This window comes from Zingiber officinale, chromosome 11B (genome assembly GCF_018446385.1).
Source record: "Zingiber officinale cultivar Zhangliang chromosome 11B, Zo_v1.1, whole genome shotgun sequence".
NCBI classification, from domain to species: Eukaryota; Viridiplantae; Streptophyta; class Magnoliopsida; order Zingiberales; family Zingiberaceae; genus Zingiber; species Zingiber officinale.
The window spans coordinates 79,754,954-79,770,444 of NC_056007.1; the positions used below are offsets into that span (position 1 = coordinate 79,754,954).

At 39.4% G+C, this 15,491-nt stretch overlaps 4 protein-coding genes across 9 annotated transcripts; 1 reads left to right on the top strand and 3 right to left on the bottom strand.

Moving 5' to 3' along the window:
* Window positions 1-145: 145 nt before the first annotated feature.
* LOC122034956 lies at window positions 146-2,020 on the bottom strand. 2 transcript variants are annotated; one of them, XM_042594313.1, is made up of 8 exons: window positions 1,861-2,020; window positions 1,511-1,758; window positions 1,164-1,235; window positions 1,039-1,097; window positions 807-954; window positions 647-727; window positions 474-560; window positions 146-383 (listed from the first exon to the last, which is right to left on the bottom strand). In XM_042594313.1, the coding sequence occupies exons 2-8, from the start codon at window positions 1,754-1,756 to the stop codon at window positions 360-362; spliced, it is 717 nt and encodes a 238-aa protein (XP_042450247.1). In that variant the 5' UTR covers window positions 1,757-1,758; window positions 1,861-2,020; the 3' UTR covers window positions 146-359. The 2 variants fall into 2 exon arrangements, with proteins under 2 accessions (XP_042450247.1, XP_042450246.1); XM_042594312.1 differs by having other exon boundaries at window positions 169-383; window positions 1,039-1,106; window positions 1,861-2,001.
* Window positions 2,021-2,627: 607 nt separating this feature from the next.
* On the bottom strand, window positions 2,628-10,037 carry LOC122033691 (ATP-dependent Clp protease proteolytic subunit 3, chloroplastic-like). Its single transcript, XM_042592811.1, has 5 exons — window positions 9,661-10,037; window positions 8,788-8,902; window positions 6,297-6,472; window positions 3,180-3,275; window positions 2,628-3,104 (listed from the first exon to the last, which is right to left on the bottom strand). The coding sequence occupies exons 1-5, from the start codon at window positions 9,967-9,969 to the stop codon at window positions 2,814-2,816; spliced, it is 987 nt and encodes a 328-aa protein (XP_042448745.1). The 5' UTR covers window positions 9,970-10,037; the 3' UTR covers window positions 2,628-2,813.
* Window positions 10,038-10,127: 90 nt separating this feature from the next.
* LOC122033690 (putative pentatricopeptide repeat-containing protein At3g13770, mitochondrial) lies at window positions 10,128-13,071 on the top strand. 2 transcript variants are annotated; one of them, XM_042592810.1, is made up of 2 exons: window positions 10,128-11,608; window positions 12,958-13,071. In XM_042592810.1, the coding sequence occupies exon 1, from the start codon at window positions 10,177-10,179 to the stop codon at window positions 11,509-11,511; it is 1,335 nt and encodes a 444-aa protein (XP_042448744.1). In that variant the 5' UTR covers window positions 10,128-10,176; the 3' UTR covers window positions 11,512-11,608; window positions 12,958-13,071. The 2 variants fall into 2 exon arrangements, with proteins under 2 accessions (XP_042448744.1, XP_042448743.1); XM_042592809.1 differs by lacking the exon at window positions 12,958-13,071 and adding an exon at window positions 12,245-12,601 and having other exon boundaries at window positions 10,130-11,608.
* Window positions 13,072-13,438: 367 nt separating this feature from the next.
* On the bottom strand, window positions 13,439-15,416 carry LOC122035134 (pentatricopeptide repeat-containing protein At1g09900-like). Of its 4 annotated transcripts, none has more exons than XM_042594523.1 (2): window positions 13,984-15,416; window positions 13,439-13,892 (listed from the first exon to the last, which is right to left on the bottom strand). In XM_042594523.1, exons 1-2 carry the CDS (start codon window positions 15,190-15,192, stop codon window positions 13,812-13,814), a joined length of 1,290 nt encoding a protein of 429 aa, XP_042450457.1. In that variant the 5' UTR covers window positions 15,193-15,416; the 3' UTR covers window positions 13,439-13,811. The 4 variants fall into 4 exon arrangements, with proteins under 4 accessions (XP_042450457.1, XP_042450456.1, XP_042450455.1 ...); XM_042594522.1 differs by having other exon boundaries at window positions 13,439-13,895; XM_042594524.1 differs by having other exon boundaries at window positions 13,618-13,792.
* Window positions 15,417-15,491: the final 75 nt, after the last annotated feature.

Here is a 15,491-nt window from a genome sequence, read left to right on the forward strand (position 1 = left end):
TTTACTTCTTTCATCTTATTACGAGACTAATGGTGAAAACATTTAAAATGAGTAAAATCATCTTTTCTTCATTAAATACCTCCTAATATACTTTAAATCAATTTTATTATAGTATAAAAGTGATTACGCTTATCTCAAATCGTAAGTCTATCTATAAGTTATATGAAGAGAGATAAATCATAAAATTATATAAGAACTTTCCATTCAACAATATTAGGAATTGGAGAAAAGATGATTGACTACTTCGCTTCATCGCCTACTTGGAGTGCACTGCGAACTCATGCTCGGAAGATTTTAAGTGTCAACAAAAGAGTATAAGAGTATGTTTACTCACAGTCTTGATCATTTTGGTGGAAAGATCAGCCAACCGAGATGTGCATTGCCTGAAACACAAAAACACAATTGAAAGGAACAATTCAGTTGCTACCTTATCCTTCTCAAAATGCTACTTAGTAAAATTAAAGCCGAGCTACCTGCTGTTTGCGTTGATAAAATATCGACACTGCTCTCAGCGTAACATAGAGAGGTAGAACAACCCCAACGACCCTCAATAACAACAGCTGATTTTGTTTTAGATGAATGTATAAGTTAACATTTGCTAAAATTAAGTTTTGCAGCAAGCTATAAAGTTCTAGCAAAGACTTACTGTGAAAAGCAAGACCGAGCATTCTTCAACTCCATTAGTAATAAAAGAGATGAAATGCCATAGAATCAAAATAATCATGACCTATAAAATAAATTAAAAAACACTCATTTATACTTCATAACTATCATATGAAAACTTAAGCTTATGAAATTTCATTTACCATTGTAGCGGCTATGCGGCAATAAGTAATATTTCTATCACTTAAAGCTGTGCCACCATAGTTAGGTCTCGAGAAAACATGATCAGTTTGTGTCATCGTAAAATATTGTTGGTTGTGAATATTCTGACTTGAGACCTCCCAGTTGCCCCTAAATCACAGAGCAGAGAATACAACCATTGCTATACTAATGAAGAATGTTTGATCAAATTAATGAAAAATAATAAGTCAGTACCTGAAATGCATCGGCCTAGTCCCGTAAAGAAATAACTTGGGAGGTGCAGTATATCCTGGCTTGAATTGCTGGAATGATGTTACAATCAATATCAAGAATACAGACAAGTTATCAGATAGGCATACCTGTAGGCATATCTCACAAGTTGTGTCACCCTTCTCGTTACACCACTTCTGCACACACTTTCGATGAGCAAACTGCAAGGTGCCCACAACTTCAAGCAATTAGAGGCTATTCGAGCAAAAAATAGTCTAACAAAAATGGCAAATACGAGTATAGGAATGATCAAGGGTGTGAAATTGATTCATTGGTAATGATAGTTCTACTCAAACTTGTACTAACAAGGGTGCTAAACCACGATTCAAAGTGTCTCATAGATGAAATTAAGATCTTTAAGTATATGAGTAACTGTTAATTTCCACAACAAAAATTTAGCCAATAATTGCATGAAGAGAGGTTCAGTTAGATATACCTTCAAGCTTCCGCAACAGGAACATGGAACCTCCATGTGGATATCTTCATCCTCATCTCCACAGATACGGCATTCGACCGTCTCACCGGTGAACACCCCGTCTCCAATAATTTTCTTTGTCGGAGAATAGTCGGCTTCGAGGGCCGGCAATGGTATGCTTGATCCATGCTTCATACCTTCAATGGCAGCTTCCAGGGTTGACTCAGTGAGCAGACGGTCCACCAGTAACACAAAATGGTCTCCCATCACTTCATAACGAAAGAGAAAGGAATGAAATTAAGAGAAAGTACATATCATTTGTTGAAACAACAAACTCCTTTAAAATAAAACGCTCACACAAATGTTCTCACCTTTCTGGTAGCAGAACGCCCAGAAATTAACCAAAGGGAGCAAAGAGGAGGAAGAAGAACGTGGGTTTTAAGAAGAAAGCAGGAGGTGGACTATGGGGCTTAATTATGTTGCTACAGAGAACTCTACTTCTTATATTACCATGCAACTTCAAATTTCAAATTTTTAATACATAAGAATTGGTGCCAAAGTAGCTGCAGATTGTCGCACCCACTTGAGAAGTAGATCACAAGAATCGCTGGGATTATCAAAGCTTCCATTAGGGAGGATCCTTTTACTTCACAACAAATAAAGAATGATTGTATTAGTTTGGTGTTTGCAATCTCTGTTGTAACCTGTCATTTTCGGAGATGAAAAGGTTGGGACTTGCAGATTGGTTGAGGTTGGTTTGGTTGGCAACCTCCCCACATTGCAATACGTTGATGGATGTTGCAATTCTACTATTCTAGTGAAGTGATGCAATCACAATTGGAGAAATGGTTTTGGTGGTGAAAGAGGATTGGATGGCATTGACCCACCTTAGCATCTTAAGAGGTGTTGCAACAAGGCATCAAGTGTACAATTTCATCCTATTTAGGATTTGAACAACTTACCGCCTCTCTATTCTTCCAAGTTCAAAAGATGAATTAGTAGTCTGAACTTTAATCGCCTTTCTTTTTTATTGCATCTTCAGTGCCGGTGAAATGCATTGTACAGATGTATCTAATTCTGAACATAGAATGAATCAGAAAGCTAAAAAAAGAATGAATGGCCGAACAGGAAGCATCTATGATATCCAAAACTACTTTTGTTCCTATTCAACTTTAATTCTGGTTAAACAATGACGCTTACAAGAGCAGTAAAATCATGTTACAACACTCAACCAACTAGTAATTATAGTTGCTCTCTCACCAAGCAACTCGGTCCGTAACTTGGCAGCCTTCAATGTTTCTTGAGTCCGGTACTTTTGATTGTCTCATACGGTCGTTGGTTCCTCCTTTGGCAGTTCTTTACCTTTATCATCATTTCTGCTGCCATCTTTATTTTCATTTTGTAAAAGCTTCTCCTCTGAAGGTAGATTTTGCTTGCTTTTTTTCATTTCCTCAGCTGTCCAGAAGTCCCAGATGAGGGTTTTTGGAGGTGGTGCAGAATCCCCAATGGGTGCAACTAGTCCTGGTTTCCCGTCATCTATAACGGCGTCTACCAATCCATATTCTTTGGCTTCCCAGGGATTCATGAAGAAATCACGAGCAGTATCATCTTCGAGCTGAAAACAGAAGAACAACTAAGCTTCCAAATGAGGGAAGAAACAGCAGGCCAATTTCTCAATCCAATTTCTCACCTGGGGTTCAGGTTTCCCTGTTATTCTAGATAGAATTTTAACCATTTTTATCTTATGGTACATCATCTCTCGAATCTGCAGGGCCATCTCTGTTGCCTGCATAAGCAAAAATGAGAAAAAAAAAACAGATAAACTACTTGCATACTTTTTTTAGATAAATAACTATGATGAGCTTCGGAAGAAAGATTAATCAGCTTATTGCAGAAGCTATTGACTATCACCATATCAAAGATCAAAATCTATATCCGATTACACTGAACACGCAAACATTGACAACTACAACAACAACAACCACCAAGCATTTTCCCACTAGGTGGGGTCGGCTGTATGAATCCTTTTACGCCATTGAGCTCTATCTCCTATTATATTATCATATATATTTAAATAAATTTTATCTTGTTTTATTGTTGCTAACCAAGTCTTTTTTGATCTTCCTCTTCCTCGTTTGATATGCATGTTTATCATAGTTTCACATCGCCTAACTGGAGCATTTATTGGTCGTCTAAGTACATGTCCGTACCATCTTAAACGTGTCTCTCGGAGTTTTTCCTCAATAGATGCAACTTCAACTTTCTCTCTAATGCTCTCATTTCTTATTTTGTCCATCTTCGTATGCCCACACATCCACCTTAACATCCTCATCTCTGCAACTCTCATCTTCTGCTCGTGTGCTCGAGTCATAGCCTAACATTCAGCTCCATATAACATAGCAGGTCTAACTGCGGTTTTATAGAACTTACCTTTAAGTTTAAGAGGTACTTTACGGTCACATAAAACACTTGACGCCCCCCTCCATTTCACCCATCCTGCTTGTATTCTATGTAAGACATCTCTCTCAATCCCTCCATCATTTTGTAAAAATGATCCTAAATATTTAAACTCGTCCTCTCCTATCTTAACAATTGTATCATTACTTCTAATATTGCTAAACTTAAATTCCATATATTCTGTCTTTAATCTACTAACCTTAAAACCTTTCCCTTCTAGTGTTTCCCTCCAAGATTATAGCTTAGCATTTACTCCTTCACGTGTCTCATCTACCAAAATAATATCATCTGCAAACAACATGCACCACGGTACTGTGTCTTGAATGTGCGCAGTGAGTTCGTCCATAATTAGTATAAAAAGATTGGGACTTAGAGCTGATCCTTGATGTAACCCTATCTTTATTGGAAATGCTTCAGGTACTCCGCCTGAAGTCTTTACTCTGGTCATTACATCCTCATACATATCCTTAATTAGTTCAATATATGCTACGCTAACACCTCTCTTTTCTAAAATTAGCCATATAATTTCTCTTGGGACTTTATCATACGCTTTTTCTAAGTCAATGAATACCATGTGTAGATCTTGTTTTTGCTCCCGATATTTTTCAATTAATTGTCTAAGAAGATGTATAGTTTTTATTGTCGACCTTCAAGGCATGAACCCAAATTGATTTTCTGTGGTCACCTTCCTTAATATTTTTTCTATTACTTTTTCCCAAAGTTTCATAATATGACTCATTAGTTTAATACCCCTATAGTTTGCATAATTTTGTGTGTCTCTCTCATTCTTATATAAGGGAACTAGAGTACTTATCCTCCATTGATAAGGAATTTTTTTCGTTTTTAATATCATGTTAAATAATTTTGTAAGTCATTCAATACCTTGTTTCCCTAAGCACTTCCATACCTCTATTGGAATATCATCTGGTCCAACGGCTTTTCCATTGTGCATCTCATTTAAAGTTTGTTTTACTTCTGAAGTTTGAATTCTACGATAAAAATTAAATTTCGATGCTCATTTGACCTAATTAAATTACCCAAGTTAAGTTGGTCTCCTAAACCTTCATTAAAAAGTTGATGAAAATACCTCTTCCACCGCTCTTTTATTTCTCCATCGCTTACTAATACCCTATTACATTCATCTTTAATACATTTTATTTGGCTAAGATCTCTTGTTTTTCTTTTTCTCACTTTAGCTATTCTATAAATGTCTCTTTCCCCTTCTTTTGTATCCAATTTTTGATATAACCGTTCAAAAGTTTCATTTTTTTACTTCACTCACCACTTTCTTAGCTTCTTTCTTGGCTATTGTATATTTTTTAAAGTTTTCCTCATTCTTACAAATATATAATTCCTTATAAGCTATTCGTTTTTCCTTCACTTTCTCTTGTACTTTCTAAAACCCTAAAACCCTAAACCCTAAAACATTGACAACTGCAACTAAATAAAAAATGTTGGTAACCCACTTTATCATCAAAGACAAATGAGAAAAATACCATGCGACCCACTTCAATTTTTGTTAAGAGTGATGATAAAGTATCCAAAATCAACTATACCTTCAAGAGATGGAGCATCTTAGCATTGGTCATCTAGCACCTATATACAAAATGAACTCATAATGTACTCCCAACAAAAACCATAGAATCATCCATCAACCATAGCAAGTATTATCCGTGAATTAGTGATCATGCTCCTGCTTCTATGAAACTTGGACAGTGCAATACATAGATGTTTTTTTAAGGAAATATTTCTTTTCCATAATCACAGTAATAAGAAAAATTTAGCTGATCAATTGCATTGTTACATCATATACTGTCTAGTGTGAAGTGTCTACCACACAAAATGACTGTTTCAGAAACAGGAGAAACGGCAAAATTCACAAACACATTAAATTTCACCTAGATACTAGTTTAATCTTCAAAGTATGTTGCAGCAACCTATCTCTGATTCAGCATAATTCTTTTATGTTCACATTTGCCGGTACTTTCTGGAATATCTATAAGCATCAATTTCATCTCGTTGAGGAGAGTCAAGATGGTCTGATCTGGGATTCAACCCTGTTTGGAATTCAACAGATAGATCATTCCTTAAAGGAATGAGGACTGTCAGGGAGATCTAACGGGGCTGCATATTGTTTTTCAGGGCAACATTAAAACTTAAAGGAGCAGACTGTCATACCATTGAGCATTAAAATCATGTAGCACTTTCTAATTAGAGAATTGAGAAATCTAACAATTACCATTTAATATCTAATGTAGCAAGAATCATGAGGCAAACAAAAAACCTATACTTCTCTAGTCAGTAAATATTTCCATAAGAATAAACTCAAACGCAAAGGACAATAACTTACTTTGCCTCCAGCACTTCCCATTGGCTGATGGATCATAACTTTAGCATTTGGCATGCAAAATCTCTTTCCTTTTGTCCCAGCAGCAAGCAAGAAAGCGCCCATTGATGCCGCAAGACCCAAGCAAACAGTAGAAACATCAGCCTTACATAATTTCATAGCATCATATATCCCCATTCCTGGAAAATGTTGTCAATTATTTTCTTATAAAAGAAAACAAAGAACAGATCATCATGTTCTATATCCTAATTTTCTAGTGAAATGCACATGTTTGGATAGGAACATGCAGACAGGAAATACTACATAGCAATCTCACAAGGGGAAATCGTTTCTGTAAACTGGGATGATGACAAGGGAAGCCTTATGCTTTTGTCAATGTGACTATGGACAGATTTTGAAGCAATGGCATAATAGACAAGTACAAGAACAATGAAAAAAATGCACATAACATTCCTAAAACACAATGAGCATATCTGCAAGATGTGCTTAATATTATTAAGCAAAATATTATCAATGACTAGTAAAAATCTAAATAGCTTCTAGAGGACTAAATAACAGCTCTATTCTCTGCTCTGTCATTTGAGCACCACTATGATGGACCAGAGATAGACAACTGAAAGGCTCATTAGGAAGTTTTGATGCTCAATGCACATGGAACAAAGCTTAAGGTGCTCAGACTTTGGTTTTCTAGCTGTTGTTAGCTCTTAGTTTTACATTCTAATATCATCTCCTTACATTCAATTAGTTATCCACTGGTTAAGTCTTTTTTAAAATCTGTTGGTATCTATCTATAGTCTATAATACCATCACTTGAAGCATCTCCAATGTGCAAAAATCAATTTTTGGTGAGGAGAGTCTATGTGTATATATACCGATCTACTGTGCAGCAGACGAAATGCCGAGCGCCTATGCGGATCCAATCCTGAATCCAGGTCACCCTGGGTTCAGGCGCCCTGAGTTCAATCCAAGCGCCTTGGGTTCAATCTCAATCAGAATTTTTTTTTGTTTATTTTTGTAGGGTATAAAAAAATAAACAAAAAAAAATAGTGTATATTATTTATTTATTTTTTAAACATTTTTTAGGGTATATTATATGTATTTAGTGTTTACGATTTTAGGATTTAGGAGTAGAGTTATATGAGTTTAAGCTAATAAGATTTTTCCTCTGGCGTTCAGGCTTCCCTATTAGATTATAGTGTTCAAATTTTAAAATTTTAGATGTTCATGGGGTATGTTATATGTATTTAGAGTTTAAGATTTTAGGATTTAGGGGTTAGGTTATACTGGGTTTAAGAAGATTTTCCCTCTAGGTTTCAGGCTTCCCTTTTGGGTTATAGTATTCAAGATACAAAAATATTTAGATTTCAAGGGGTATAATGTTATTTTGAGGAGTAATGTTATTTTTTTTTAAAAGAAATGTTGATATAAAAAAATAAAATAATTGGAATCCAAGCGCCTGTATTTGATCCAGGCGCCTGGATCGGTTGGTGCGAATGAGCGCACAGCGAAAGGTATATATATATATAACAAACTCTCTAGTGATCTACCAAGTCAATAGCATGACAGGAAATATAGCAGATAGCCCAAAAGTAGTAATCAAATGTTTCATTGCACATATCTGAGAGTACACAACATGAAATCTACTGGCGCTTATACACTACAACCAAAGTGAGTTAAGGAGCATTTTATTCTTTGCAGCAGAAAAATATAACCTTTAATCTACTATTGTCTAAGTGAATTTTCTCCAGAAAATTCAAAGCAGTTTCTAAATTTTTTAGCAGCATTCTGCTAACAATACTAAAGTAAGACATGAATTAATAACTAGTAAGAGATAGAAATGAAATATGCTTATAGAAGAGAAAAACTCATACAAATTTTGAAGGGGTATACCATAACCAATGGGTTCAACTTAGCCACTATAGGGGCTCTGATGAAAGACTCTTACCATGGTCTAGTGGAGACCATATTGGTGCTAGTACAGTTGTGGATAATCTCCAATTGAACATGAGATGAACTTAGTTGAGTTGATATATTGTATTATAATTTTATTTTAAAAACTGAAATTGCAGTATTTTCATCACTCAACTTTCTCCGTCTATATCAGTTGTGATTCTCATGGAATTAGGGAATACTCATGCTTAGCATATGCTATGTCTAACTAAATTATTAACACAAGTGATGAACTGAGCAGTGGTTGAACAGGCTAGAGAATAACTTTGATGATTGACAGGCCATTCATCCTAATTTCTCTTTTTATATTTTTATTTAAATTTAGTAACACAAATAATCAAAAAAAAAAAAGAAGTGAAGCCACAACATGAAGAAAGAAGGACAAAAAAGAAAAGGGAGGAAGGAGACACAAAAACGGCTTTTTTGGAGAAAAAGTTAGGTAGTATTTTCCATCACACGAAGGAAATACGATATTCATCCTTAGGTAAAAGTAATAATTAGTAGGAAATCAAATTTAGAACATATCAGTCCTGAGTATCCATACCAGCAGTGACAGATCCACCAGGTGAATTAATGAACAACTTTATCTCCTTTTGTTGATCTTCCGCATCCAGAAATAAGAGCTGGCTGATTAATAAATCAGCTGTCATAGTATCCACCTAATGATGTTCAAAAGGGGGGAAAAAGTGATAAGCAACAAGTCTTAGTTTTCCTTACAGTTAATGTTTGAAATGGTAATACATGATTCAGAGTTACACAATTATCCTAACAAATTGCTGCAACCAAGCATATCAACTTGGGTATCTTGGTAATACTATATATAATATGGAGTATATTTCTAAGTACAAAATTCATGACATATATATCATAGCTTAGGAAAATATAGGAAATAGATTGAAATCCTTATGCAAGAAATTTACCAAAATCAAAACTTTCTAATTAGCAATAAGTCAGATATAAAAGGCCCTCTAATCATTAAATACATGACAACATCAACTCAGAAAAACACACAATCATCAAAATCTATTTGAGCCTTAGGGTTGCTACCTATTCACCACGCTTATAATTCTCCAATTGACGTTTGAATTCTATCCATCCTATTCAACAAACATCAAATGCTTTTCTGGATTTATAATACCAACAACTTATCACACATCTACCTGGCTACGCTATCAGCCAAATTATTCAACCTAAAACATTAATCTTAATTGGATTTTTTAAAAAAAATTTTAGCCAATTTTAATCTTTTTTGCATGAAAACATGGGGCATTGATAAGAACACTGGGGGAACTATTGATTTCTGATCAAAAATTGAATTGCAACGACTGTTCTAACAGACAACAAGGTCAAATATATCTTTAAATGAGAGTTAATTCACAATTATACACTCAGATTAGAAATTTTTGAGAGAGAAGACCTGGGAACCTAAAAAGACAATCCGCTGCCTGAGGAGCATGTTGGTGGTGTCGAGCTGCTCGAAACTCGGCATCCGGAACGCCGCGGACCCGGAACTCGAACCCGAAAGACTCCACCCCTCCGACAGGGTCCGCCCTCGGCGCGACACGGCGGATACAGAAAGGTTGCGGCGAGATCTTATTCTCTGCCGGACTGTGGCGCTGCGACAGGGAGAGGAACGGGGCAGGAGACCATGTGAGAAGAGGGAGCAAGAGGAGGAGAGGAGTTTGCTGGTCGAAGAAGTGGCGGCGACGGTGGCCATGCCCTCCATTTCTGCGCTGCTCTCTCGATTGGGAATCCAACTGACGATTGAACGGGAGTAGATTGCTTGAAGTAACAGGGATCGAGGAAGTGGAACAGAACGCTCTTTTTGTGGTGTCAGCCCAAGTATAATTGGGCTTTCACCACCATTAGCGAAAGGCCCAACAACTCCTGCTATCTTACTAGCCACTAACGAGGCTTCTCGGGCGACCACTCGATGGCGGCCGTCGTCGCCTCCGCCCCGCCTCCGCCCGGCCGCCACGCCGCTCTCCCTCCCACTGCCTCCGGTCGCCTCCCCGCACATCTCCGCCGATCCCGCGACCGCCCTCACCGCCTCCACCACTCCGTCCCCTCCCCGACGACCGATTGGACGCTGGAGCAACGCATCCGCGAGTCCCTGGGCATCCTAGACCTCATGGAATCCCAGTCCATCTCCCCCGAACCCGAGATCCTCGCTTCTCTCCTCAGGAGCTGCGCAGAAGCCCGCTCCCTCCGCCTTGGCCGCATCGTCCACGACAAAGCCACCCGGACCGGCCTCCTCTCCCACCCTCTCGTCGCCAACAGTTTGGTCCTACTCTACGGCAGGTGCGGCCAACTCGGCACCGCGCGTCTCCTGTTCGAAAAAATGCCGGCACGGAATGTCGTCTCATGGACCACCATCATTTCTGTCTACCACCGGGCCGGCTTCCCGCACGATGCGCTCGACTTGTACAGATCGATGCAGACGGTTGGCGGTGTTCGGCCAAATGCCTTCACGTACTCGGTTGCTCTTAACTGTTGCGCCAGTGTACAAGACTTCGAATTGGGGGTTCGAATTCACGAAGAGCTTGTGCAGGATGGATGCGAATCTGATGAATTCATTGTCGTCGCGCTGATTGACATGTATGCCAAGTGCGGCTGTGTGGCCGATGCCCGTCAGGTGTTCGATCGTATGACCAAACAGTCAGTAGAGGCTTGCACAGCCATGATTGAAGGGTACAATGGCAATGGCGAGGGAAAGAAAGCAATAGATGTGATGAGAAGGATGTTTCAGAATGGGATCAGCGGTGCTGCTGCTGCCAAACTGGGGTTCGCGTCAATGGCCAGAGCATGCGTCATAGAGTTGGCTCTTAGACAAGGCCAGGAGATTCATGCACGCACCATCAAAGTTGGGCAATATCCAGGATCGAAAGCTCTTACAGCACTGGCCGAGTTGTATGAGAAATGCGACAAGATGGTGGCGGCAAAACATATTTTTGATTCTTTGGTAGTCAAAGAGATGGATCTGTGGGTGAGAATGGTTGGTGGCTTTGTGAGGAACAAGATGTACAGAGATTCTTTGAAGTTGTACACGGAGATGATGTCTCTCGATCTCAATTTGAATCCATTTCTAGTAGCACTGGCCATCAAATCATGCATAGAGATGCCAGGTTTGCAGGAAGGGAAACAAATTCACTGTACACTAGTCAAAGTTACACGGTTGGTCGATGAGTCTGTTGTTGACAGTCTTATAGAGTTCTACAGAAGCTTTGGAGAGTACGCAGCAGCACAGAAGCTAGAGAAACAGAGTTGAGTTTGTGTTCTTTGGAAGAGGCCACTCGGAGCTGCATTGCAAGGATAACCGGAGTATGATAGTTTGGGTTTTGATGCAAGAGCTTCATTTTTGGCATGTATGTATCGTTTATCCTTCATTAAATCATCTGTGATAGTATTTCCAAATAGACAGCTGGATAACAAGAACTGTTGATGAATGCAAATTGCTTTTGTATGTTTCACAAATTTCTATAGCATCAAATACTGAAGATGTAATTGCTCTTGATTTAACTAAAGAAATTTTACCTTTTGTATACAAATAGTCAAATAGATGGGCAAATTTCCACTTTTATATACAAGTAGGCTATTTTGTGTATTGCCTATATAAAACATTAAAATTTTCACTTTTATATACAAATAGATGAACCCTAAAAGTTTATCTTATTTTAAATTACCTTTCAAAATTTTTGAAATGTTAAAATACTGTTTAAAAATGATGAAACTCTTCTCATTTAACCCTTTGATATTGGTATTAATGGTAAGGGGGCTACGGTGCAATGGAAGAGTGTCAAGTTGTCAGGCATCCGCGGTTTGATCCTCAATTATTCCCTCTTCTTGGATTTGGTTTTTTTGTCATTCTTCTTTGTTCGACGTAGTCAAGGACTGTAGTTCAAATTTCAGTTTAATTGGTTGCGACTCCTTGTAACTTCTGTTCCTTTCATTATATTTTGATCTGTTGGTTCTCTCATTGTGAATTCATTGTTGATAAACAGATGCCAGATAGCTTTTCTGCGATAGAAAGGGATGGGCATTTGACACTCTGTCACCTCCGTGGCCTCTTAGCTTTGATGTTTGAAGGCAACTGAAAAAATGAGATGCTTATGACAGACATACGGAGTATTCCAATAAACGCTTGAAATTTGGCACCATTTTCTTGATAAATTAACGATGAGAAAAGGATTGATTTTAGTTCTTTTACAGTCTTAGTATAAGTGCTTTGTTCTTCTCCAAACCATATTTCAATGGCTGTGAAGAATTTGTAGTTTGTGCGTTGTTGATACAGTTGTGGTGGCATTGTATGATAAATTTAAGTGACTTTAAGTAATATAAAGAGCTCGATTACGAGATCATTTGAAAGTGATATGATAAGATTTGTTAAGTAAATGATGCTACAATGTTGGTTTTAGAAAGCTTTAAATATCCAATATTCTTGCAATGATAAATGTCCTTGGAATGAGAACAAAAAAGTTGATGCTACAATGTTGGTTATAGCTCTGATATTGATTGTCACTCTGAAATTCATAGTTCATTAATTATTTTTGCATAATACTAGTTCTATCTTTGTAGTTTTTCAACAAGCCAAGTAGCTTTTTAACTTCTACTCTATTCCAAATGTATGAATTGAGATGAAACTTGTGACTCCCCTTCTAAGATGAAAAAAAATGTTCTTGTTCTTGAATTGGCTGTTGCTCCACCTTGGATGTAGGCGGGCCATTGCTGTTAATGGAGTCGGCATTTCTTTTGAGAAATGTTGGTTCTCAGGTGGTATGGATTACTTACCCCAAATACGAAGGAAAGAATGAAGTGACATACAGTTTAGAGCATAAGATGCTGACGCGGGGAGTGCAGGTATCATAGAAGAACCAACAAATGTTATCTTAATACATCCTTTTAGTGTGTACTCTGTGCTTTCTAGCCATTTCATCCGAGATTTACCCTTCTTAACATGAAATGCGTAGGTAGGTTTTCACTCACCATATATGTTACATTAATTGGTAGCCAATTTTTAGATCTTTAACATATGATATTACTCTATATGACCTGTGAATGCGTGCCAAATTTTGATGGTTGAATCTTTAACAACATAATGTCTCATAGCCGTCAATCTTTTCCTTTTATCCTGTTACGTTTGAGCCATTGAGATTGAAACTACAGGAAATTAGAAAGCACCGGATGCAAATTTCAACTAGCAAATAATATCAGCTGGAGCATGTAACTTTGCTGCATCAATGAATCAAGAACAGAACAAATACAGAGATAGTTTTTACCCAATTTGGAGCATTTTGTCGAGCATGCGACAAATTTCATATATTCGTGAACTTCTACAGTAGCCAGTCCTACAAAATGCCTTGATCAAACTATGGAATATACACACATCTATAGTGAAACCCTGTCTCAATATCCAATCCAAGAGACATGCCACTTCCTTCAGTTTTCCACCTCTGACTAGCTGATACAGCAAATGAGCAACTAGTTTTGGCGAATATCCATCTTTGAAGGACCTATAGAAGCAGCCAACGGCCTCCAAATATCTTTTGTCTCTGCAAAGACATGTAATCATTACACTATAAGTGATCCAATTTGGAGCAATGTTCTCCATGGCCATTTTCTGGAACAAATGGTGGACATCATGTTCTTTGCCTGCTATATAGGAATAATGGATAAGAGTAGTATAACTCATCACATTAGGAACAAAGCCATTGCTGTCAAAGACCAACTTTGCTAAACTTACCATTCCTGCTTTAGAAAGGCTGTGAACAACGATGCTGAATGTCCAAGAGTTAGCTGTGATGCCTTTCTTAAACATATCGACAAACAACTTCAAGACAGCAGGCCATCTCCCCCCATCGGAGAGCCTGCTCATCACAGTGTTGTAGTTAACAACACTAGCAATCCATTTTATGTCGGCGCTCCGCTCCAACAAGCGTTTAGCCTCCCAGGCCCTTGAAGCACGGCAAAGGCAATCGAGAAGAATATTCAAAGTCACGGCATTCGGCTGCAATCCTCTTTCGAGCATTACTTCAAACAGATCGAAGGACTTGTCTGCTAGCCCCAATTTGCAGAGATTATCCATATAGATGCTGTATGTGATCGTGTCTGGTTGCCAAGCCTTCAAGGTCGCATCTTTCAGGAGCATTTCGACCTCGTCGAAGGCTCCGATCTTGCAAAGGGCTTCCACCAAAACGTTGTAGGTGACAGTGTTGGGCGGGCACCCAATGATCTCCATGGTGTTCATTAGCCCCTTTGCCTTGTCGATCCTCCCGCTGGAGCAATAAGCTTGGACGATGGGCGTGAAAGTATAGGCGTTCGGGAGGCATTCTTCCTCCAGCATCTGGTCGAGGATGCCCAACGCCTCCTCGACTCTCCCTGCCCAGCATAGCCCGGCGATGAGGGTCGAGTACGTGACCACGTCTGGTGCGCAGCCGCACTTCACCATCCAACGAACGACCTCGTAGGCTGCGTCGAACTGCCCCAAGCAGCAAGAGTATAGCTTGACCAGCACAGTGAAGGCTGCGGCATCGGGGAAAATGCCGTACGTGAGCATTTCCTCGAACACGGCCAAGGCCTCCTCGGCGCGACCGGAGCTCGCCAAGATGTCAATGACAGAGGTATAGCAGACGACGTCGGGGCGGCAAGAGAAGCTCTTCATCTCGTGGAGGAGGCGGAGGGCCTCCTCGGCCTGGCCGGCGCGGCCGAATGCCTCAATCAGTGAGGCGTACTCGAACGGATGGGGCCAAGGAGGTCTGGCGCCAACCTCTGGAACAGGGGGAGGAGAGGAACATGGAGGGCGGTCGGAGAAACGCTTCACGAGCTCGGCGAATCTTCGCGGGAGATCATTCGTCGAGTGTTCTCGGGAGCAAAGGCCGCGGATGTGGCCGGGAAGCCGGCGAAAGATGGACAGGGCAAAGGGTGAGAGAGATTGCTGAGTGAGCGAGGGCATGCAAGAGTGGAAGACGAGGGCTTCAGAAGGGATGGTAAGCAATCCATGGAGCGCAGCGAACCAAGACGATGAAGGAGGCGGCGGAGGCGACTGCCGCGGCGGTGAGCGCTGGCGGCTGCAGCGCCACAGAAGCCGAATCCAAAACCCTGGCTGGGTCGAAGGGTTTAGTTTATCAGGGAAGTCACTGGATGACCGGCCCAGTCCCAAGTCGTAGAATTCATTCGGCGAATAGGGCAGATCTATTAGTGTCGGTGTTAAATAATTTATCGATTAATGTTTTATTGAAAAAATAATTTATT

Bases quoted from the DNA above. Each gene is read 5' to 3' on its own strand.
- LOC122033690 (XM_042592810.1), top strand. From the start codon at position 10,177: ATGGCGGCCGTCGTCGCCTCCGCCCCGCCTCCGCCCGGCCGCCACGCC.
- LOC122035134 (XM_042594521.1), bottom strand. From the start codon at position 15,192: ATGCCCTCGCTCACTCAGCAATCTCTCTCACCCTTTGCCCTGTCCATC.
- LOC122034956 (XM_042594312.1), bottom strand. From the start codon at position 1,756: ATGGGAGACCATTTTGTGTTACTGGTGGACCGTCTGCTCACTGAGTCA. The intron at 955-1,038 runs GTACTGACTTAT...TCTGTGATTTAG, and splicing joins ACTAGGCCGATGCATTTCAG to GGGCAACTGGGAGGTCTCAA. The intron at 728-806 runs GTAAATGAAATT...TTTATTTTATAG, and splicing joins GCCGCATAGCCGCTACAATG to GTCATGATTATTTTGATTCT.
- LOC122033691 (XM_042592811.1), bottom strand. From the start codon at position 9,969: ATGGAGGGCATGGCCACCGTCGCCGCCACTTCTTCGACCAGCAAACTC. The intron at 6,473-8,787 runs GTATGGATACTC...AACATTTTCCAG, and splicing joins TGGTGGATCTGTCACTGCTG to GAATGGGGATATATGATGCT. The intron at 3,276-6,296 runs GTAAGTTATTGT...TTGCTTATGCAG, and splicing joins TGGGAAGTGCTGGAGGCAAA to GCAACAGAGATGGCCCTGCA.